Genomic DNA, 25644 nt, shown 5'->3' on the forward strand with positions numbered 1-25644 from the left:
TTTCAGATGATAAAACCTTTTGGAAGGCTTTAAAAATGTTTTTCTTTTAGGAAGCATTTCAGCATTGGCTGTTTTAAATGATGACAAGATGTCTGGATATTGTGATTTTACACCTGTTTTATTTTTGATGTATTTAGGTATATAGGTGGAATATAAATGTTTTAAAATAAATAGCCAGCCAGAATTTAGCTGGCTAAAGTTAGGAGTGTTTTGGGGGCATAACTGGGAGGAGATGAGTTAGCCAGTTACCGTATTTTTTGCTCCATAAAAGACGCACTTTTTTCCCCCAAAAGTGATGGGAAAATGTCTGTGCGTCTTATGGAGCGAATATAAAAAATAAAAAAAACTAACTACAACCCCCCACCCTCCTGACCCCCCAAGACCTGCCAAAAGTCCCTGGTGGTCCAGCGGGGGTCCAGGAGCGATCTCCTGCACGTGGGCCGACGGCCCTTTGCCCTTTCTATGTCACAGGGGCTACCGGTGCCATTGGTCGGACCCTCGCTGAACCACCAGGGACTTTTGCAGGTCTTGGGGGGGGGGGGGGGCAGGAGGATGGGGGGTTGTAGTTAATTAAATTTAAAGGGTTGGGATTTTTTTTTTCCCTACAGAAAGAGAATGATAAAAGTTTTCTGATCTGGGGAATGGACCGAAATGGCCCTCCCCAGACCAGAAAACGAAATGGGGACAAAAAAAGTGTTATGCACTCCCCTAATTTGCTCCGTAAGACGCACAGACGCCCGGGAACAGAGCCGGTTTAGCACACCATTTTTTTTTTTTAATTATTATTTTTAATTTTCCCCCTCTGAATCCTAGGTGCGTCTTATGGAGCGGAAAATACGGCAAGTTAACCGGCTAACTCTGATATTCAGAGTTCCCTTCAAAACTGATCATGAGAGTCTGTGGGGATCTGAGGGTACAGACACCTAAAGTCGTTGATGTATAGTTCCCCCCCCGCCCCCAGGTATGAAGTGAAATCATTGATGGTTCAGGGCCCCCACATACCTTGAACCTTTGGAAATCGTTATGGTCCCTTACTGGGGCCAGGGCAGCCGTCTAGCACCCTGACTTTGCCCCTATCACTGAGGATTTTTTGCAGGAGGGGTTCTGCCATGATAGCAGGACCCCCTCCTGTGAAAAAAAAAATAAATATTGTTACTTGATGGCTGTAGGCCTTAGCCGGCTACGTCTGGTTGGGCCCAAGAGTTAGCCGGCTAGGTTTAGCTATCTGTAAGATAGCCAGCTATATGCAGTAGTGCGGCTGAATATACCGCCGGATACCGTTTACTGGCTAACCTTGCTATCTGGACTACGTATGAATATGGATCTCCACGTTAGTGTCTTCAGAGGAGTATAGTGTCTGAAAACTTCGCCCTTTCTATAAGTTTGCTATAGACCTTCAGAAGGTTTGTACCGTTAAGAGACACTTGTGTGTGTTAAGGACTGTGTTGGAGCATTCTGATTTTTTGGATTTATTTTCAGTCTTTCAAGATTTCTGCTACTGAATAAAATGTGTTTACTTGGGACAGAGTAGTTTTGCAGCAAGTTGTGATTATGTTTTTCACTTTTTACAGCACTCAGTCGTTTGCAATCTATCAGATCAGAACTCAGAGCAAGTATACCTTTTACAAGCTAAGCTTTAACCTCACCACAAAAGCTTTAGATAGCTTTTACTGGAAAATAAGCAAATACACTTTTCCTCAGAAACATACACAATGATCTTTTTTTAATATCAGATCAAACAGAAGAACCTAAGCATGAGGACCTGTGGAATACATGCAGTAAAGTTAATAAAATAACCTTAAATGCATGAAAAAAAACAGAGAATACACTTGTTGTGCACTAGAACGAAATCTTGCATTAGAGTAAAAACAATTTCCTGTAGCTTGAAGCACAGTCCTAAGAGAGAAAATATATTTTAGTCATACTAATGCACATGGAAATGCCATAATCAGTACATCTGTGTTGATTACAATGCTCAGCTTTGCTTTCTCATGATCATATTCTTCATAGCATCACTATCCTTCGTCCTAGCATTGGACTCGCACTGGAGAACAGGTGGTTTGGTGCTTCGTTTTCACTACCTCTATTAGATAAGAGGCACAATTAAGTTACCATTACAGAGAAAAAGCTAGCAGTTTAGCACTTTCAATGCTTTTTTATTTGCTTTTACAGTCATGGCAAAATCATGCTCAAGAGCCCACTTAGGCAGAGATGCCAATGTAACAATTAGTAACTACATCAATTTTATTTACTTTTACACTGGACTGTGCCACATATTAAAGTTTTGTTTCTAACGAGTACGTGTTTTTCATTACACACCAAATCTGACCCAACAATTACAACATTTCGTTGATTATAACACAAAAATGATAAGTTATTACCAGTAGGATAAAGATGGGATTTGCCATCATATTATTTATTGCAAACCGGCCTCCATTCTTGCATGACTTTTTTCTCTGATCGTAAAACTACTTGAGGCCTCAAAGTATATACAAACTAAATTTTAGCAGAGGGAATGGAATGGTTGAACTAGACACCTGAGAGTCTCTGCTCCAATCACTACATTACATAAATCAGACAGACTAGGAGGACGAGGGCCATGTGGCATAGGAACAGATAATACTTAGATACTTCAAGTCAAATTGTGCTTTATAATCTTAAGATTTCTGCCACCTTTATAAAAAAAACCCCCATACTTGCAACACACTCACACTGGGCACCAGTAATCTAAAAAGCCTACCTCCTAAAAATTGTCCGTCTAATAAAAAGGTTCTTTGTTTTTTTTGATAGGTTAGCACAGTACTCCTTCAATACTTTTCAGATACATCAGTGAAAGGAGAAAAGTCCAAAGTGGTATACTGAAACTGAAAGGTGAAAAGGATCAACGGGTGGAGACAGATGAAGAAATGGCAGAAATATTAAACGAATACTTCAGTTCGGTATTCACTAAAGAAGACCCCGGAGACCAGTTAACAAGAAACTGGAGGGACACGGAATGGATAAAATTCCATTTATGGAAGAGAATGTATGGGAAGAGCTAGGAACTGAAGGTGGACAAAGCCATGGGGCCTGATGAGGTTCATCCCAGGATACTGAGGGAGCTCAGAGATGTGCTGGCAGCTCCGCTGCGTGACCTGTTCAATAGATCCCTGGAAACGGGAGTGGTGCAGAGTGATTGGAGAAGAGAGACGGTGGTCCCTCTTCACAAGAGTGGGAGCAGAGAGGAGGCTGGAAACTACAGGCCGGTTAGCCTCACTTCTGTGGTGGGAAAAGTATTGGAGTCGCTGCTGAAGGAAAGAATAGTGAACTACCTACAAGCAACAGAATTGATGGACCAGAGACAGCATGGCTTCACCAAGGGAAGGTCCTGTCAGACAAATCTCATCGACTTTTTTGATTGGATGACTAAGGAATTGGATCGAGGAAGAGCGCTCAATGTCATCTACTTGGATTTTAGCAAAGCTTTTGATACAGTCCCGCACAGGAGGCTTGTGAATAAAACGAGAAGCTTGGGAGTGAGTGCCAAGGTGGTGGCCTGGATAGCAAACTGGTTGAAGGACAGAAGACAACGTGTGATGGTAAATGGAACTTACTCTAAAGAGAGTGGTGATGAGCGGAGTGCTGCAAGGATCGGTATTGGGACCGGTCCTGTTCAATATCTATGTGAGCGACATCGCGGACAGGATAGAAGGTAAAGTTTGTCTATTTGCGGATGATACTAAGATCTGCAACAGAGTGGACACGCCGGAAGGAGTGGAGAGAACGAGATGGGATTTAAGGAAGCTCGAAGACTAGTCGAAGTTATGGCAGCTGAGATTCAATGCCAAGAAGTGAAGAGTCATGCATATGGGCTGTGGAAATCCGAAAGAATTGTATTCGATGGGGGGTGAAGAGCTGATGTGCACAGAGCAGGAGAGAGACCTGGGGGTGATGGTGTCTACCGATCTGAAGTCTGTGAAACAGTGTGACAAGGCGATAGCTAAAGCCAGAAGAATGCTGGGCTGCATAGAGGAATTTCGGGTAAGAAAAGGGAAGTAAATATCCCCTTGTACAGGCCTCACCCTGGAGTACTGTACTCAGTTCTATAGACCGTATCTCTGAAGGGAAAGAGACAGGATGGAGGCGGTCCAGAGAAGGGCAACCAAAAAGGTGGATGGTCTTCATCGAATGACTTATGAGGAGAGACTGAAGAATCTAAATATGTATACCCTGGACAAAAGGAGGAGCAGGGTGATATGATACAGACGTTCAGATACTTGAAAGGTTTTAATGATCCAAAGACAATAAAACCTTTTCCGTCGGGAAAAAAAATCAGCAGAACCAGGGGTCACGAGTTGAAGCTCCAGGGAGAAGACTCAGAACCAATGTCAGGAAGTATTTCTTCATGGAGAGGGTGGTGGATGCCTGGAAAGCCCTTCTGGAGGAAGTGGTGAAGACCAAAACTGTGAAGGATTTCAAAGGGGCGTGGGATAAACACTGTGGATCCATAAAGCCTGGAGGATGGGAATGTATGGGGGTGGCTTGCGTGAAAGATGGCTACTACCTGGTAATTAATACCCTTAATTCAATAAACATTCACACGGTTAATGAGACTCCAACATTGCTCTATGCTTCAAAGGCAAGAGGAAATGTGGAAAAGAGGATTTCATTTAGACAACAACCAACAAGGACTGAATTGCACAGTCTGGGTAAACAAGTAAGTGTGGGAGTAGTTTGCTTGTTGCGGCAGTTACTACCCCGAACCAATTTAAGCCTGTTACTTCACTTGGAAAGCATATCCAGCGCAGCTCACTGCTTCAACGGCAGGGGAATGAAGAAAAGAGGATTTATATTCAGACAACAACAAAGGACTGAATTGCACAGTCTGGGTAAACAAGTGTGGAAGTAGCTTGCTTATTGCGGCGGTTACTACTCCTAACAAATTAAGCCTGATACTTCACTTTGAATGCATATCCAGCACAGCTCACTGCTTCAATGGCAGGGGGAATGAAGAAATAGGATTTACATCCAGCCAACATCTAACAAGGCACTGATCTGAGTAGTATGAGTATACAAACACCGGGGTAACTTGCTCGATACGACGGTTACTACCCTCAAACATTAAGCCTTATACTTCACTTTGATACAGCTCCAACACTGCTCTCTACATCAATGGCAGGGGTGGAAGGAAATTAGAATAAAAAAGCTACCAGTAAGAGCCCTGAACTCAGCGGTTGGAGTAACAGATAAATATGAGAAAATAAGTTTGAAAAGCTTGCTGGGGAGACTGGATGGGCCTATTGGTCGTCTTCTGCCGTCATTTCTATGTTTCTATAATAGATCAAAGAAAAGATACCCATTATACATTTTAAAGATTTGATTTTACAAGGACAGAAGTGACAATTTGCTGCCGTTCTATGCTGAGAAACAAGCTGCTCAATCATTGTCACTGCAATGACCTGAAATATTTCCACCAGTTATTCATTTTGAAGTATTACACCTACAAATTAATTCCAAATATCCAGGAAGAGAGATTGAAATAAATCATGACAGTATAGTAGCAACATGTAGAGTGCTCAATGCTAAGAGTATCACGTTACCCTCCATCCTGAAGGCAGGGACATCCAAGCATAAAAATGCAGACTGAGCCCCATTTTGCCTGCCCCCCAAACCTGAAAGTCTCGGGTTTACAAAAGTGCCTTATTTTATTTACTCAGTGTTTATGAGGAATCAGTAATGGGGGCACTACTCATACACTGCAGTACAAAGACGCTGGGAAATGATATGAGGAGAATATGATCAACAATCTGTGCAAATTGCAGGGATGCATTTTTCTTTGGGGATGAGGCATCTGTGCACTAGGAACCGGCCTGTGCTCCCCAGCTTATTTCACAAAGACTATTTTAGGAGATAATTACCTAGTTCTACCACCAGCCCAAGCCTGACAGAACAGGCAAAACAGAGTGAAGGTGTCACTTATCCTTTGCTAATCCAATAAATTGTGACTGGGGAGGAACACTAAAAGAGTGCAGTAATAACACCTATCACTTACAAAAACAGGTAAATCAATTTTAAAATTCTTTAAGCTGATGATTGGGAATTTCTCCGAACCCCTGAAAACTACATCTGGAAAAGAAATGAGATTCTTTATTCTTCAACCAGCTAAAGGGAAATTATTCTGAACAACTAGTAGAGACAACACCCAACAGGAGATTACACAAAAATAAAATGCGCCAAGGATGGACACTTATTACTCTAAGAAACACTGAATGGGTAGAAAACATCCCATTTGGTGGCGGCTGGATGAGGTGAAAGACAACCCTGCATGAAACTGTTCACTTTACTCATAAATAAATTCAGCAAGTTTTTAGGGGACTAACACAAATGGATTATTTTAGACCAATAAAAAGGTATCACCAACAACTTGTTTGCTGACCTTTATTTCTTCCGATCCAACACGACTAACATGGCAACCACATTACTTTATCACTTTACCTAATAAGTTACAGGAAAGTATGCATTTAACATTTGTAAAACTTTTCTAAATGGAATTTTTTAAAATCAAGAGCACAAATAATATCTGGAAATAGCCTCAACTTGTATAACAGAAGAGGCCAGTTCTGGGAGGCTCTAGCTTGGCTGAAGACAGTTACTGTATTTTCAGGTGTATAAGTTGCCTTTTTTTTTTCCCAGAAAATTTAACTGGCGCGACTTATATAGAGATTTTGTTCTCTCTCTCACCGGTACATCCGTGCCCCACCGACCAACGTTTCCGTCTCACCGGCGTGTCTGTACCCCACCAACCGAAGACGAGACTCAGCGCACTCATGTACGGTACTCGCATGGCACTCTGCAGACTCACTTCCGGGGCTCACACTACACTCAGCAGATTCACTTCCCGACTACGTCAAATCCGCGAGCCCGGCGGAGGACAAACAGGTGTCTCTTATCTACTGGTGCGACCTAGCTACGTTTTCTGCAAAATTGATGTTTATGGAAGGGTGCAACTTATACACTGGAAAATTTGGTATCTGGCTCATCGATCTGACTAGATGGCAATCCAGGAGCAAGACCAAGCCATATGCTGCAGACCTCCCATGACTAAATAAGAGAAGGGGGGAGGACCACAACCAACAATGAAAATATTCTTGGACTCGTACCCTCTCCTTCCCCTACCCCCCCCCCCCCCAAACCGCCACCCACTGCCTCATGGGACTCCGTGAGTCTGAAATACTCTTATGCTCATCTTGTGGTGCTGGTTTAAAAAAACAAAACAAAACAAAAACCTGGCACCACGAGAACACAGACTGAATGAGATGGAGTAAGCGTGGAACGTGGTGCAGAGGAAGGAAGGAAAGGAGTGTAGTAGGCTAAGGCTCTTTTACAATCCAAAGTGTGCAGGATTTTTTTCTCTCTTTTATGTGCATGTGGTCTTGGAAAGAAGCTAGGAATTATGATGGATTGATTCTGTGGAAAACTGAGACAAGCTTTTGAAGAAACTTAGGTGAGTGCATGTAGAAGAACTGCATATATGGTGGATAGAGTATGAGAGCCTAGAGTTCTCCGATTCTTCTAGCTGAGGTAATGGCGATGAGGAATACTACTTTCCATGTCAAGAACATTAGAGAAACAGACTCTAGAGGCTAAAAGGTGGCTTTATCAGTTGAGACAGGACCATAGAAGCGAAGATCTTTGTACTATAATCCTTTCATAAATCTCGATTCCAGTGGATGAGTAGACATAGGTTTAACATTCACTAGAATATGGTAAGCTTCTACAGCTATGAGATGTATAGGTATATAATAAGGGATGTGCATTAATTTCAGCAGTACCCACATATTTCGCAACAGACACAAATCCCTTTTTTACCCGTGTACTATAAAGTTGGCGAGGTATGCAGGTACTGCAGAACCAAATGTAACAAATGCACATCTCTAATTATTATAAACATGCTTGAGTGTTATAATGCAACAAAACTGCTTTCTTTTTTGGCTTAAGGCTAACAAACAGGACAGGAGGAGAGGAATCGTTCAAGTAGTTAACAAGGAATGTGAAAATTCCAGTTCTTAATGAAATCTGCAATGTCTATGTTATGCCTGACAACTTTCCTTGTCAGTGCTCATTAAAGCTTTGCAAACATGTGGTGATTTGTTTTGGGAGTAAGGCATTTTATTATTATTACAGAAATGGAATATTGTGTTAATCTGCCCAAAACACACATTTTACAGGAAACAAAAAAAAAAGAAAAAGCTAATAAATGCAAGTTTTCAGGACTACTAAGGCCAGACTGGAAGTCTGGATGCAGGCACGGAATTATTGGGAACATGAGACTTAGGTAACTTTATTCAGAGGCAGTTTTCTGAAAGGTTTTTGCAAATTACTCACTGAAACTGCCGCAATTCTAATAGGAGTGCTGGGATGCCAATTTCTTATCAAAGGGTTCTAATCTTTCCTGGTCCACTGTGGGAGTTGCCAGTACATCACTGTCAAAGTAGGACTTAATTGCTAAACTTACCCAGCTGAAGAATTTGTAACCAATATTGCATGAGTGTTTTAGAGTGGGGCCTGAATGGCTCAATGAACCTCCATACTGATACACAGCTTTTCATTTTTGGGCTACCCATTCAGATACAGACTGGGGTCAATGACGACCAAGTGTCATCAGGCCCAAATTTAGGTATAGGCAATGCAAGCAGCTGCCTTTGTGCCAACATTTTTAAAAGGCATTCAAGGCCTGCCCACTATGCACTGCTTGTCCTGTATAGCCAGCCACAATTCATGAATAAAAATTCAGTGCGGGACCTCCTGCCTCATGTAACAGGAAGCCCTTGCATGGAGTAGGGTGTGGGCTTGAAATGGCTTGCAGGAGGCACCACCATGCATTTTGATTCCCAAGTTGCAGCTGCAGAGTCAGCAAAACCATTCATAAGAATATAAGAACATAAGACTTGCCATACTGGGTCAGACCATCAAGCCCAGTATCCTGTTTCCAACATTGGCCAGGATCCAAAGGGATAGATAAGATAGAATCCAAGCTACCTACTGCAAGAATAAGCAGTGGATTTCTGCAATGCTACCTTAATAATTGCTAATGGACTTTTCCTCCAGGAACTTGTCAAAAATTTTTTTTTAAATGCAGCTACACTAATAGCTTTCACCACATCCTCTGGCAATGAATTCCAGAACTTAATTATATGTTGAATAAAAAAAATATTTCCCCTTATTACTTTTAAATGTATTATATAGGAACTTCATTGTGTGTCCCCTGGTCTTTGTCTTTTCAAAAGAGTAAATAACTGATTAACATTTACTTGATCCACTCCACTCCTTTTATAAACCTCTATCTTATCTCCTCTCAGTCGTCTCTTCTCCAAGCTGAAGAGTCCTAATCTCTTTAGTCTTTCTTCACAGGGGAATTGTTCCATCCCCTTTATCATCTTGGTCACCCTTCTCTGTACCTTTTTTGAGATGTTGTGACCAGAACTGAGCACAATACTCAAGATGAGGTTGCACAATGGAGCAATACAGAGGCATTATGATATTCTCTGTTTTATTCTCCATTCCTTTCCTAATAATCCCTAGCATTCTGTTTGCTTTCTTGGCTGCTGCTGCACACTGAACAGAAGATTTCACCCTAGTATCAACAATGACACCTCGATCCTTTTCCTGAATGGAGACTCCTAATGTGGAACCTTGCATTGTGTAGCTATAATTTGGGTTACTCTTCCCTACGTGCATCACTTTGCACTTGTCCACATTAAATTTCATTTGCCATTTGCATGCCCAGTCTCCCAGTTTTACAATATCTTCTTGCAATTTCTCACATGCCTCTTGTAATTTGACAACTTTGAATAATTTTGTGTCATTGGCAGATCTGATCATTTCCAAGTCATTTATAAATATATTAAAAAGTATCGGGCCCAGAACAGATCCCTGGAACACTCCACTATTCACCTTTTTCCATTGGTAAAATTTACCATTTAGCCCTTCTCTCCGTTTTCTGTCTTTTAACCAGTTGGCAATCCACAATAGGACACTGCCCCCTATCCCAAGACTTTTTAATTTCCTAAGTCGTCTCTCATGCGGGACTTTGTCAAATGCTTTCTGGAAATCCAGATACAGATATCAACTGGCTCACCTTTATCCATATGTTTATTTACACCCTCAAAATTTTTTTTAGCAAATTTGTTAAGCAAGACTTTCCTTGGCTAAATTCAAGTTGGCTGTGTCCCATTAAACTATACTTATCTAAATGTTCAGCAATTTTGTTCTTTATGATTGTGCCAGGCAAAATGGTAGAAATTGACATCAAACTCACTGGTCTTTAATTTCCCAGATCACCCCTTGATCCCTTTTTAAAAATTGGTGTTACATTGGCAACCCTCTAGTCTTCAGGTACTATAGATGATGTTATTGATAGTTCATAAATTTCCAATAGCAGGTCTGCAATTTCATTTCTCAATTCTTTCTGCACTCTGGCATGTATACCATCTGGTCCAGGTGAATTGCTACTCTTTATTTTGTCAATTTGCCCTAGTACATCTTCCAGGGTCACTGAGATTTGTTTCAGTTTCTCCGAGTCGTCACCTTTAAATTGAATTTCTGGCATGGGTGCATCTCTTACATCTTCCTCAGTGAATAATGAAGCAAAGAATTCATTTAGTCTCTCTGCTATAGCTTTGTCATCCCTGAGTGCTCCTTTTACCCCTTGATCATCTAATGGTCCAACTGACTCCCTTGCAGACGTTTTACCTTGAATGAACCTGAAAATGTTTTTATGAGTTTTTGCTTCCATGGCAAGCTTTTCAGATTCTCTTTGCCTTCCTTAGCAATGCTTTGCATCTAACTTGCCAGTGCTTATGCTTTTCCTGTTTTCTTCATTCGTATCCCTTTTCCATTACATGAAAGATGTTTTTAGATATTATAGCCTCTCTCACCTTTTAACCATGCCGGTAGTTATTTGGCCTTCATGCCACCTTTTCTAAAGTGTGGAATACATCTGTTCTGGGCTTCCAAGATGGTATTTTTAATCATCCATGCCTGAGCTAAACTATTCACCTCTGCAGTTGCTCCTTTCAGTTTTTTCCTAACCGTTTTCCTCATTTTATCATAGTCACCTTTTCGAAAGCTAAACGCTGTCATAGTAGATTTCTTTTTTGCGCTCCCTCCAGTTAGTAAGTTAAATTTGATCATGTTGAGATCACTATTGCCAAATGGCTCCAACACTGTTACCTCTCACACCAAATCCTGTGCTCCACTATGGACTAAGTCTAAAATAGTTTCCCCTCTTGTTGGTTATTTCTCTAGAATGAACTGATGTAACATTCACCCAGTCAATATTGGGGTAATTGAAATCACCCATTATTACAGGGCTGCCAATTTTGTTAGCTTCCATAATTTTTTAGCTTTTCATTGTCTGTTAGTTCATTCTGGCCAGGTTGACAGCAATTTGCTAGATGTACCATCCCCTCGACAGGCTCATCTAGAAATTACCAGGAAAAGAGCGTTTTCGGTTGCTGGCCCGATCCTTTGGAACGCTTTAAAAGACTCACTAAGAACCAAACCCAATCAGAATCACTTCAAAAAAAATCATTAAAAACAAAACAACTCTTTCAACTTGCATTTAAAATTACATCCACTAAATAATATAATTTTCCGAAAAAATCTTAATTATCATTTTTGGCTCAATTATAATGGCACCGTATCACTATATTTTAGTATTATGCTAAGTTGTCTTTTTTAATAGTTTTATGTTTTTAATTTTTATTTATATAATTACATTTTTTGTAATATTATGGTGTTTATTTTTTCTTTTTTAGAATGATATTTTTGTACACCGTTTTGATTAAACATTGTTTGTAAAAGCGGTATAGAAACATTTTTAAATTAAAAAAAAAAAAAAAATACCCCCATTACTATTTTATTCCTTTTTCCACCTGACTCAATGCTCTCTTTAACATATAGTGCCCCCCCCCATCAATTTGATCCATCCTATCATTTCAATATAATTTGTACCTCCTTCTACCAGGTCTCTGAAATGCCAATTATATCTACCTCTTCATCCAGTGCTATACACTCTATCTTTTTTTTTTTTCAGACTTCTAGCATTTTCATATAGACATTTCAAAGTATTTCTTTCTTTTTTTTTTTTTTTTTTAATTAACAACCGGCTCATCAGTTGACAGGGATAGTTTGGAATCTTTCTGCACTTTACTTAAAAGTACTTGGTCACTTGTGGCATTTACTGCAATTTCTCTACTGGAATGCCCTATTTTCCCTGTTCCCTTAGTATCCTTCAAAGATACTTCATTCTGAACCATGCCCTTCTGAGCAACTATCGGCTCCCCCTCCCCCATCATCTAGTTTAAAAGCTGCTCTCTCTCTTTTTTAAAGGTTAGTGCCAGCAGCCTGGTTCCACTCTGGTTAAGGTGCAGCCCATCCTTTTTGAAAAGGCCCCCCTTTTCCAAAAAGACACCCAGTTTCTAACAAATCTAAAACCCTCTTCCTTCCACCGTCGTCTCATCCATGCATTGGAGCTCGGCCTGCCTCTGGGGTCCTGCACGTGGAATGGAGCGCATTTCTGAGAATGCTACCCTGGAGGCTGGGATGTGGGATCAGGTCTCAAGGCCTGTAAACTTTAAAAACACACACATACAGGCCCGACCCAATAAAGTGTGTGAAAAAAAACTATGTCCCCAAACTGGGCACCTGTTTTGTTTTTGTTTTTTTTAAACACGCGCACATCCACCTCTCCTGGTCACCTGATGCAATATGTAAATGAGCTGCTGCGCTAAAACAGACACACTAGGGATAAATTGTGCATCCCTAGTGCATCCTTGGTATTGGGCGCCCAGGAGGTGTGGTTGTGTGCGGGTTACCAAAACAGATGTCAAATTTACAAGTGTCCGTTTTATCCCGCAGTAGCAAATTTACCGGCACAATATATACAGCCTAGAGCGTGTATATTGTATGCCAAGAAATTTTTTTTCCCCAGGATGCTGTTTTCTGCGGTTCCTCCTACTTGTATTGCGATGATCCTAGGTAGGAGGAACCTCGGAAAAGCAGTATTTTTTGTTTTTAAGTAGACCCCTTGACGGGCGGCAAGACTTTACGCCTGCTCCGGGGCAGGCATGAAATTTGATGGGTTAAAAAGTGTGCCTTGGGCTTATGGAGATTTTCTGCATCACAGGGTAATAACTAATAGCCTCAACTACATGGCATTTACATGTGATGAGTGCTATTAGCTACACCTTTGGTTAGACGCGCTATTTCCCCTTATTATATTGGGGGTTGTGGACGCGCATCCAACCACTTGTTAACCTGTGCAAAAGGCTGGGCGCACTTAATTTCCATCACTATGAGGCTGATGCAATAAACACATTATATCCTTTGAATAAATCCATTTAAGCTTAAATTTCCATATAACTTTGAAATCTAACTGGTAATATTTAAAATATAGCGTTAGTTTTTAAAGTTATCCAGGTAGGTATATCTGGATAATTATTTTTTTTAATTTGAATTTTATTGAGCATTTTGAACACATAAGCTAAATAACACAGTATAACACGTGAAACAAATATGGAATATCACAGTCATTACATATGTAAGTGAATGATGTGAAGAGTACTATGAGCATCCATTATTCTCCTCCCCCTTTGCAGAGATTATGTAAACATCGAACATAACAAATCCAAAGTATGCCTTGATGTGCAGTAATTACAGTTCACACTGATAACAACTTAATCATAGTACTAGAAATAGAGTGGTAAGCATCATATTCTGAGAAGGGTCTCCAAGACTTATGAAAGGAAGCCATCGTGCGGAGTTTGGCCGCAGTTAAGGAGGCTTAAGTTATAACAGACGTAATCTTACAAGGACGTCATTAAGCTTTGGCAAATGCTGTGTTTACCATTTAAGAGCCACCATGGTACACGCTGCTATAAAACACATGTACACAAAATCTGTGAAATATTTTATCTAGACTATCATGAAAAACATGTAGCAAAGCAATCTCCACCTTAGGAGCAATTTGGACGTGAAGTATCTCATCCAGCCAATCAAAAAGAGATGCCCAGAAGGGGACGATCAAGGGACAGTCCCACCATATATGCAGGTAGGTACCACAGGCTCCACAGTTACACTAAGAAAGATCTGACACTTGAGGGTAGAACCTATGAAGTTTATCTGGTGTGTGTGATACCACCTATATACCATCTTGTAGCAGTTCTCCTGCAATCGAGCTGATATGGAGCTGCTGCGTGCCCTCAAAAATACCTGACCCCACGTTCTGTTTCCCAATTGTTTATCCAGATCCGATTCCCACTGAGTGAGAAACCTATAGGGTTCAAACTGAGTTGGAATCAATAGCTGATATATTTTAGAAACCGTGCCCCTGAGCGTATCACTGTGAAGAATATAGGATTCCAACAAGGACTGTCCTGGGCGCAATGATTGGGCCCCGTTGTAGGCCTAGCACAAAGTGAGAAACTTGTGCGTGTGCTAGATAGTCTCGATGATCCAGGCGATACAAATCAAACAATTTGTCTCTGGGGATGAGGTCTTCCTGACTGAGTAAGTGGCCGATGGTCGTGAGTCCTTGGGCTCTCCAGGCATTTAGCCAGTTGCTTTGGTAGCCAGCAGGGAGCTGATTAGTATTCATAAGGGAGGACTCATAGTAATATTGATATCTCCTTACCAGGCGGGATCTATGGATTGCCCAGAGGCGGAGAGTGATGCTCAACGACCAGGGTATTTTGCGTATTGGGCGCCAAGTGGCCCAGGGTTGCCACATCATAGCTGTTAATTCCATAGATCCCACTATAAACTGCTCAATTCGGACCCATTGTTTCGGTGCCTGAGACGGTAAAAATCCAAGCACACCCGCAATTGAGAGGCGCCATAATACCAGGTGATATTATCTGGATAATTTTACTGAAAGGATATTCAGGGGGACATTTATCCCGCTGAATATCCTTGATAACTTATCTGACTAGCTTTACTCGGCTAGGTTATGTGGTGCATGGTTTTCTGAATATTGACAATTTCTTAGATCTCGATGGGATTTTTCATATGCCCATCTATTTCTGACAAGCATTCAATGACAACGCACAATCATAACTTCCCACTGTATGGCCCCCATTAGAGTTTCGACCTGGCTGCTCCTATTAAAAGGTAAGAAATACATAGTTTTGTAAAACAGGACAAAGTGAAATTATACTTTAGATCAGGGGTGAGCAAACTGGGAGGTGGGCCATCGGGGGTGGTGGGGCTAAAGCAATCCTGCAGGGGGGCTCACTGGCTACCCGATCAAGGAAGGAAAAACATGGCTGTGCTGTTGAATCTCAGTGACATGGAGGGAGGGAGCTGCCAAAATGCTGTGATATAGTTGTAAGCATATCATAGCTTAGCCAAGCATCTCTTTCAGTGGGCCAGGGAGAGAGGAGCAGGCTCGGGCAGGGAGTCGCATACTTTGTGGCAGAACTGGACACAGGAGCAGCCACAGGAAGGTCTGCCCGGGAGGAGTTCTTGCTGCCTCCAGGTCCCTAACTTGGGAGAGAGATCACAGCTGTTGCCTGCCAGGGGAAAAAGAAGTGGTGAGGTGGGGAGGGGAATGGGCAAAGAGGCTAGAGAGAATAAGATGGAGAGGAGAGAGGGAAGAGGTGGGGGAAGGGAGAATAAAAGCAAAAAGGGTAAAAAAACAAAACAAAAAAAAAAATAAAAACATGAGAAAATAAAGATGAGCAAACAGATTAATTAGTGAAAAAAGTAAAAGTAAAAAAGCAAAACTAAAGTTGGGCAGGGTGGGAGGAAGTTTCTCTCGCCTCTTAAAAAGGTTTAGGCTGGCACCTAAGTTGTGTGAAAAGTTTTTCAGCCCTTAGCATTGTGGTGTGCGGCCTGTGGAGCCTGGCTCTGACGGGCTATGTCTCTCTCTCTGGCAGTGGTGCATCTGTCTCTCTGTGGGCGTCGTGTCTCGGTACAGGTACGAGATTAATCCTTTCAGCAACTTGAAAAGAAGTGTGTCTGTGTCTCTGTCTGTCTGTGTTAGTGATTCATTTTGGGGGGGGGAGGGGGCCCTAACCAATTGCATAACTGGCAGGGTGGCCATGGCACCAAATGTTTGCTCACCCCTCCCTTAGATTAACCAATCTGTTTTATTTGCTTTACTTCATAGGAGTAAAACAAAAAAAAAAAATGTTTGTTGGAAAGCAAGAACCCTACAGCCCGAATGATTAAGAAGAGATTATGAAAACCGTAATAAAATGCAGGGATACAAACTCAATTTGAGACACTATGGATATGCAGAATTGCTTCAGTCATAAGTACAAGTAACGTACCTCAGACTAAAAGTGAACCAGTGATGGAACTAACTTGAGATATGCGAGGCAGTGAAAGTTATATCTGACTTTTGCATTGCACGGAAGCCACATAACTCTCCTGGCTCCTCCTCGCTTCAAGCTAACCACATGTGCAGCAAACGGGAGTGCAAGCCACATGCACAAGCACCATCTTCTTGCATTAAAAGTTCAAAGTCACCAGTGTCTAGATTCACACTGGAAACAGCTGGCTTCCACTACAGGCTATTTACATCTCTGAAAACAGATTGGCTTGGTTGCTTACCACGTCCATCGATGCCTGTGAATTTAAGGCAGATGCATATAAACCGAACACAAAAACCCTCAGAGAATAGGCATTATTTACTAGGGATGTGCATACCTCTTGGCTTTCTAATATATGCGAAGAAAACTGATATTATCCATGGATTTTTTGATAATGAGTTATACTGGAAAGTCGGCAAGGTACGCGCATACTCGCCGAAACAGAAGAAATGAATGCACATCCCTATTCAGACAGGACTTTTCCCCATTGTGTGCTTATGAAAGGATCTTTAGTGAACAAAGCCCATTAGGTTGCTTTATGTGGAACACAGTACTTGGGAGATAAGGAGAGGAAGGGGCAGCAAGACCGTCTTGGTACACCTATACATACCATGCTGTTATTCTCAAAACACTGGGAGGAAATCCGATAACACAAATATGATATGCAGAAACTTCTCTAGATCTGAACGGTTATATATTTACACAGGTGAACCAAAATAATTATATTAAGAGAAAGGTGACTTCACAGAGCACAGTGCAAAGACTGCACGCAGTGCTATACATTTCTTCACTAGTCACACCTCCATTTTTTTCTACTAGTTAAGTGTCTGGTGCTACTTGTAATTTATAAAAAAGTGATTAAGTAAATAGAATCCGCTTCTTATTGAAATCTCTCTCTCCAAACTTTAATGAGAGTCACACTTGAACTTATCTTTTATGTAACTAAATATCTATGACCCAGACGTGATCAAGTTTCGCCACTTGGCACATCAGGGAATACTCCAGGAATAAAGCAGAGTTGCTACCTGTAACATGTTCTCAGAGGACATCAGGATATTAGTCCTCACACATGGGTGACAATATCAGATGGAGCCCTGATGCGGAAAACTTATGTCAAAGTTTCTAGAACTTTGACTAGGCACACTGAGCATGCCCAGTATGCCCTATACTAGGCATCCAAGTGGGGTCCCCTCTCCAGTCTTATAATACAGAATTAGTGATATAACAAAAAACAAGAGAAACCCAGTTCCGTGGGGTGGTGGGTGGCTTTCGTGAGGACTAACATCCTGCTGTCCTCAGATAACACCTGCTACAGGTAAGCAACTCAGCTTTTTATGGAGGATAAGCAGGATGGTAGTCCTCACCCATGAGTGAATCCCTAGCTGCAGGCTGCTCCCCAAAATAAAAAGGACCACAGACAGATACCCAACCCAGGTGCCAACGCACACAAGCACAATAATGCTGTTGGTAAAAGAGGGGGAGACAGCTTGAATCCAAACAGGCCCAAGGTAGGGAGAGTTGGGTTCTACACCTCAAACAGATCACGAAGGACAGACTGGCTGAACCTACTGTCATGTCAGCCATCCCTATCCAGACAGTAATGAGATGTGGATGTGTGGAGAGACTCCGTGGTGTCATCCCTCGGGGGTCATAGGGGCCCTCATCCTCACTGAAATCTGCAGGGGATGGAGCCCTAGGTGCAGGCACTAGTGATGCTAGTCGGGGGGAGGGGGGCTGCAGGTCTCAGGGTCTCAACTGGCCTAGGCGAGATTCCTCCTCTAAGGAACTGGCCTGACCACCATATCGGCAGGGGGAGGTTGCAGTGCCCCAAACGGGCACAGACACCGACCCAGGCACAGACGCCAGATGGGTCGATAACACGCCAATAAGCGCATAGATCTTCTCCAAACGCAGCTCCAAGACAGATGGTACCAGCTACGGTCCCATGGGATGGATGCCCCACTCAACCACCAGTTGTACCTTCAGCTCAAGCTCCTCCTCTAACAATGCCAATGCCAACACCAACAGAGGAAGGAGGAGCGGCAAGATCCTCTTCAGAACCGAGAGAATTGGTGACTGGCATCAGGACCAGTTGAGACAGTCACGGACCCCTGACACTGATGGACGACTAGCATTCCTCACTGCAGGGTCACTTAGGGGGCAACAGCATGGGCTGGCTCATCCCTGTGCATAGACAGACTAATGCCGACGCTTCTTCAGCTTCCCTTGATACTTGGCATGGTCTTTTCCCAGTACAGAAGCAGATGACAAGGAACTTGAAATCCTCGGCCTGGAGAAGCTCGATGATGGCTGGTCTCCGGCACCCCTATCAGCCGACAGAACAGATGGAATAGACGGTCTAGCTGATGTTGATGGCTCAGTGTTCATCAGTGCAGCTCTGTGGTCTTTCAATGCCAATGCTGCCAGCTCAGTCTTCTTTGACCCAAAGAGGTGCTCCATCTTATTGAGCCAAAAATTACATCGCTTCAGGGTCATCTGGGTGCATTTGCGGCAACCCTGGACATCAAGTGATGCCACCAGGCAAAGGACATATTCATCATGGTGGACTGTGATGGGCATGGTCCTCTGGTACTGCTTAAAACAAGACGTGGCCATGAGGGGACATAATAAACAGGAAGCAAGATCAAAATTAATGGAGGTGTGCGCAGATGACTGGTGGACACCGAAGCACTGCCATCGCAGGGAATCAACCGCGAAAGGAAACTTACCAATAAACGACAAAAGCCCTGACTAGTAACACTATGGGAAGGACTGGGAAGGACCCGGCCTCTAACGCAGGTGAAAAAAAATGTTAAATTGAAAAAATGGCCAAAAGTGAGCCCACAAACTACAATGCTGAAGTTCCACGGAAAAAGAGAGACCCCATAGTATAGGACACGCTGGGCATGCCCAGTGTGGCAAGTGAAAATTCTAGAAACTTTGACATAAATTTTCTGTGTCAGGTCTCCATCTGATGTTGTCACTCATGTGTGAGGACTACCATCTCTGCTGGTCCTCAGAGAAATGAGATACCTTCTGTATCCATTATCCATACACTCTTCACACTTCAATATCCTGAAGGTTCAGAAGTTATTTTGTGCCCAGGTTAGTTGTCTACATAATACAATGCCCATGTAAGAAACTTTACATAGGAGAAAACAGCTCAACAATTTCGAACCCAGATTGCTGAGCATCAAAAGTTGTTTGAAACATAAAAAAACCCAGAAGCTCCATTAGTTTCATATTTTTTGATATTTGGGCATCAATTCAATTAACTCATTTTCACAGCATTAGACATGGAACAAAAACATCCAAGAGGAGGTAACACAGATAAGAGAACAGTGATGGATTTTAAAATAGGAAACGCCTGAACTTTCAGAATTTAAGACTGAAATTGAATGGCATTTTTTGTGAATAAACCATATCATTTGACGTACATATGCAGCAGCAGTCCATAGGCTCATTCAATTTTGTAAGCCTATCAATGGCAAGCTGTGGGCACATACGGGTGCCGTACTGTTCCAAAACAAACAATTCGATCTTTAAAAGCAGCAGACGACAGATCACAAACATTTTGAGCGACCTAACATTAAGTGGTAAAACAATAAGAAATTGCCATACTGGGTCCATCAAGCCCAGCATCCTGTTTCCAACAGTGGCCAATCCAGGCTACAAGTACCTGGCAAGTACCCAAACACCAGTATATCCCATGCTACTTATGCTAGTAATAGCAGTGGCTATTTTCTAAGTCAACTTGATTAATTGCTGGTAATGGACTTCTCCTCCAAGAACTTACCCAATCCTTTTTAAAACCCAACTACACTAACTGCACTAACCATATCCCCTGGCAACAAATTTGAGTTTATTTGTGTGTTGAGTGAAAAAGAACTTTCTCCGATTAGTTTTAAATGTGCGACATGCTAACTTCATGAAGTGCCCCCCTAGTCCTTCTATTATCCGGAAGAGTAAATAACTGATTCACATTTACCCATTCTAGACCTCTCATGATTTTATAGACCTATCATATCCCCCCTCAGCTATCTCTTCTCCAAGCTGAACAGCCCTAACCTCTTTAGTCTTTCCTCATAGGGGAGCTGTTCCATCCCCTTTATCATTTTGGTCACCCTTCTCTGTACCTTCTCCATCACAACTATATCTTTTTTGAGATGCAGTGACCAGAATTGTACACAGTATTCAAGGTGTGGTCTCACCATGGAGCGATACAGAGGCATTATGACACTTTCCATTTTATTCACCATTCCCTTTCTAATAATTCCTAACATTCTGTTTACTTTTTTGACTGCCGCAGCACATCTACTAGGACGCCTAGATCTCTTTCCTGGGTGGTAACTACAGCATGGGTTATTTTTCCCCTATATGTATCACCTTGAACTTATCCACATTAAATTTCATCTGCCATCTGGATGCCCAATTTTCCAGTCTCACAAGGTCCTCCTATCACGTTCTGCTTGTGATTTAACTATTCTGAATAATTTTGTATCATCTGCAAATTTGATTACCTCACTCGTCGTATTCCTTTCCAGATCATTTATAAATATATTGAAAAGCACGGGTCCAAGAACAGATCCCTGAGGCACTCCACTGTTACTGTTTTCCACTGAGAAAATTGCCCATTTAATCCTACTCTCTGTTTCCTGTCTTTTAGCCAGTTTGTAATCCATAAAAGGACATCATCACCTATCCCATGACTTTTTACTTTTCCTAGAAGCCTCTCATGAGGAACTTTGTCAAACGCCTTCTGAAAATCCAAGTACACTACATCTACCGGTTCACCTTTATCCACATGTTTATTAACCCCTTCAAAAAAGTGAAGCAGATTTGTGAGGGAAGACTTGCCTTGGGTAAAGCCATGCTGACTTTGTTCCAGTAAACCATGTCTTTCTATATGTTCTGTGATTTTGATCTTTAGAACACTTTCCACTATTTTTCCCAGCACTGAAGTCAGGCTAACTGGTCTGTAGTTTCCCAGATCGCCCCTGGAGCCCTTTTTAAATATATTGGGGTTACATTAGCTACCCACCAGTCTTCAGGTACAATGAATGATTTTAATGATAGTTAAAGTTTGTAACCTAATAGATCTGAAATTTCATTTTTCAGTTCCTTCAGAACCCTGGGGTGTATACCATCCGGTCCAGGTGATTTACTATTTTTCAGTTTGCAATCAGGCCTACCACAAATAGGTTCACTGTGATTTGGTTCAGTTCATCCGAATCATTACCCATGAAACCCATTCTGGAGAAGGTTCTCCCCCCAACATCCTCTTTAGTAAACACAGAAGCTAAGAAATTGTTTAATCTTTCCGCAATAGCCTTATCTTCTCTAAGTGCCCCTTTAACCCCTTGATCATCTAACGGTCCAACTGACTCCCTTGCAGGCTTTCTGCTTCAGATAGATATATTTTTTAAAAGTTTTTACTGTGAGTTTTTGCTTCTATGTCAACTTCTTTTCAAATTCTCTCTTTGCCTGTCTTATCAATGTTTTCATTTAACTTGCCAATGCTCATGCTTTATCCTATTTTCTTCTGTTGGATCCTTCTTCCAATTTTTGAATGAAGATCTTTTGGCTAAAATAGCCTCTTTCACTTCATCTTTTAACCATGCCAGTAATCGTTTTGCCTTCCTTCCACCTTTCTTAATGTGTGGAATACATCTGGACTGTGCTGCTAGGATGGTATAATGTCCACGCCTCTTCCAAACTTTACCTTTGTAGCTGCTCCTTTCAGTATTTTCTAACTATTTTTCTCAAAAAGTTTTCCTTTTGAAAATTTAGTGTTAGAGCCGTGGATTTACTTACTGTCCCCCTTCCAGTCATTCATTCAAATTTGATCATATTATGATCACTATGGCCAAGCGGCCCCACCACTGTTACCTGCTCCACTGAGAATTACATCTAAAATTGCTCCCTCTCTGGTCGGTTCCTGAATCAATTGCTCCATAAAACTGTCATTTATTTCATCCAGGAACTTTATCTCTCTAGCATGTCCTGATGTTACATTTACCTAGTCAATATTGGGTAAATCTGATAGTGTTAACATACACTGAAGTGAGAAGAGAGTATGGATAACAAAGGTATCTTATTTATGTTTGATTGGAACTCTCACTAAAGTTTGGAGAGATATTTCAATAAGAGACCGATTTTATTCACTTACGCCCGGATTTTTAAAAGCCCTATGCGTGTAGGTGGCCTATTTTAAAAAGGCCCGGTCACGTAAGTAGGTCCTGGGGCAGAAGGAGCGAGGGCGGGCCGAGACCCCCTGCACAGCAGCCATTTGCCTCTGCGTTGGAGGATTGCGTGCCGGCAGGCTGCCGGCGTGCGCAACCTGTGCCAGCCCCAAGGCAGGCACAACAGGTATGACAAAGATCGGGGTGTCTAGGTTAGGGCTGGGGGCCAGTAGTTTAGGGGGCTGGGAAGATCCCTCCCATGCCGCTCCACTCCCTCCCAGGCCTGGAGGGAACAGGGGAAGGCCGTGGGCATCGGCGTGAACAAGTTGCACTTGTGTGCCGACCCCCAATTTTATAACATGCACGAACCGGCAGGCACATGTTATAAAATCCCGCGTCCATGTCTTAAAATCTACCCCTTAATCACTTCTTTATAAGAATTACAAGTAGCACGAGACACTTAACTAGTAGAGAAAAAAACAAAGAAAAAAAGGGATAAATGTGACTACTGAAAAAAGAGGTAGCACTGAGGGTGCAATCTTTGTCCCATGCTAAATGAAAGCACCTCTCTCGTAATATAAATATTTTGGTTCACCTATGTAAATATATTAATGTTCAACTCTGGTGAAGTTTCTTCATATTGTATCCATGCTGTTATTCTACAACAGTAAAATATTCTAGCAAAGCCACACATTTTTCTTCAGACAAAATGGGAAAACCCCTTCAGAACAATCCGGCCCCTTGTGTGCCATACAGTTTTGGCATCTGTATTTTAAGCGATGAAGGGGAAAAAAAAAGAAGCAAGAAAGAAGTGGAGGCAATCAGAAGTTTTACCATAAGAGGAAAGACTTGGGCAGCTGGAAATGTTTACCTTGGAAAGAGAGAACAAAAACAGAGGACAGATCGCTGCTGTCAGCAAGAAATCCAATGAACCCAATAGTTTTAAATCTTTACGCAGAACCAAATACTAGGTGACCAGGTTTCTCAACTGTTTCCCATGCTTACAGACAATTACCATATAATCAAACAAAATGGCACGTGTAGAAGCTGCTGCTGCTATGAAATAGAGTTTACTAGCAACACAACCTAGGACACTATAGGAGAATTTAAGTTGTACAAAACATATAATATTAATGGTCTTGTAGCAGAATATATCTGCAGAACCGGAAGGGGCAGGGGCGAATGTGGCACTGAGAATGAATGATCAATAAGCAATGGATAGCTCATATCAAACTTACCTTACCAATGCATCTGGTTTGCTCAGCTGGTTATTGGGAATACAATTTTCCATCAAGTCCTTGTGTGTGCTTGGGCTCTTGCTAGGGCATTTCTGCTTTTTCTCATTCTTATTAGATGAGGCAGGGATGCTCCCATTAGATGTACTGTGGCTGCGCGGAGAAGAGTTGGCAACCCCACTGGCATTTTTGAAATTTTTTGACGAGGCAGTGCATGAGTCCTCTTTTAAGAGGTTTTCTGTACTTCCTACAAGATCATTATTTAATCGTTTGTTATTGATATGGTTTTCCATATATTCAATTTCTTGTATTTTAGAGTCTACAGGTTGCAAAATATTATTATTTATTCCAAGGTTGTGTTTTTTGGCCTCCTTGTCCCTTTCTTTTCCTTTTTCTCTGTATTCAAGCTCTGGTAATGTTGTACATATTTTTTTACTTGCTGAGATGCCTCCATTGTGCTGTAAAAGTATCGAGGAGTCCACGTCTGATAACCCTTTGGCTGCTGCAAAACCAAAAAAGCAAACAGATAAAATATAAAAATCACAGCCATGGAGTTAGCCAAGCTATTAAGCAATGTACCAGTACTTTCAAGATGAAACACGATTGTTTTCTCAAAATACCCAAGAGAGTATGGCTAGCTCTGAATGGGAAACTGGCATATTTAATAGTAACAGATTACAAGCTTTGCAGGGAGGGAACAGTACTGAAACATTTACTGACATTTCATTTCATTATGGGTTAACTCAGATTACTGAAGTTGCAGCAATCAATCAGACACATCTCTAGTTAAAACAATCCAGGTGGACAGGGCATGAATACCACACTGCATAATCCAGGTTCATTTTAAGCGTAACGGTCATTTTTTATAATAGGACAAAGGGGGAGGGTTTTGCAATTTTTAATAGAAACTTCGACTTCTCTTGGAAGAAGAGATGCAGTACTCAAGTCACTTCAGGGCGAGCACGTTGCTTAGACAACCACAACCCATGCCTGGAGAGCAGGCAGTTAATGCTGAACGAGAGGGTAAAGCATGCTAGCCTGGTTTTCAAGTCAACTAAAATGAGGCACCCTTCTTACCTTTCTGAATTGTTAACATTTGTATTCCCTGTCCCAAGGTCTTTGCTCAAAAGGGAAAAGCTTTTTAGACATTCCTTCAATCAAAAACAGCCCACCTGCAAGAAACCAGGATGTTGGCCTTTTCCATTACAAGCCCCACCGTGTGGAACTCATTACTCGAGTTGCTGTAATAAAGCTTTTCTTTTTCACGAAGCGTTTGGCTAAATATCCAGTTAGGAAAAAGTTTCTGCTTTTTGGACATGAATTTTGGGCATTATTCTATTTTAAATGCTTATTGAGCAGTATTATTCTGTTTTTATTTAACTGATGTTTTTGTTATTGTGCTCCCTTCAGCACAAGGGGACTATTATGAGTGGATAATGAAATGTTTTAAATAAATATCCTTTATTATACCCACCTTCTTCTGCCTCCCTCTCTTGCCTCTGTAGCATCTGTTGCTCTGGCGGCAGGGCTTGCTGGAGAAGCTGCATATAAAATTCGTTCTCCTTCTGTACCTCCTTCTGTTTTCTTAACCGCATTTTGTAGCTGACATAACTTTTGAAGCCAAACCCCAAGGTCACAACTGGATACCCAATACTAGAATGACAAGCACACCATCAATTTAATATACAACATTAGCAAGTCAAATCATAAAAACATACATAGAAACCTAGAAATTGGTTACACATATGGCCCATCTAACTCTGCCAACTTTTATTCCTGGTGCAGTGCTATAGACCCCAGTTGATCTCCCACTTTTCCCATACTTCTTTGCAACTAGGTATCCACTGTGCTCTTTCTAGGTTTTCTATCTCC

The 25644-nt window shown here is 41.7% G+C and overlaps 1 protein-coding gene across 5 annotated transcripts in view; it reads right to left on the reverse strand.

The window, feature by feature from the left end:
- Positions 1–25644, reverse strand: part of MACO1 (macoilin 1) — a 105548-nt gene that overhangs the window by 14501 nt on the left and 65403 nt on the right. For all 5 annotated transcript variants that reach the window (XM_029619435.1, XM_029619437.1, XM_029619438.1 and 2 more), the window contains 2 exons: positions 25247–25425; positions 23776–24274 (listed from right to left, as the gene is read on the reverse strand). In XM_029619435.1, coding sequence (XP_029475295.1) covers positions 23776–24274; positions 25247–25425 — 678 coding nt within the window. The remainder of the gene's footprint in view (positions 1–23775; positions 24275–25246; positions 25426–25644) is intronic.

Source organism: Rhinatrema bivittatum, chromosome 11 (genome assembly GCF_901001135.1).
Source record: "Rhinatrema bivittatum chromosome 11, aRhiBiv1.1, whole genome shotgun sequence".
Classification (NCBI taxonomy): Eukaryota; Metazoa; Chordata; class Amphibia; order Gymnophiona; family Rhinatrematidae; genus Rhinatrema; species Rhinatrema bivittatum.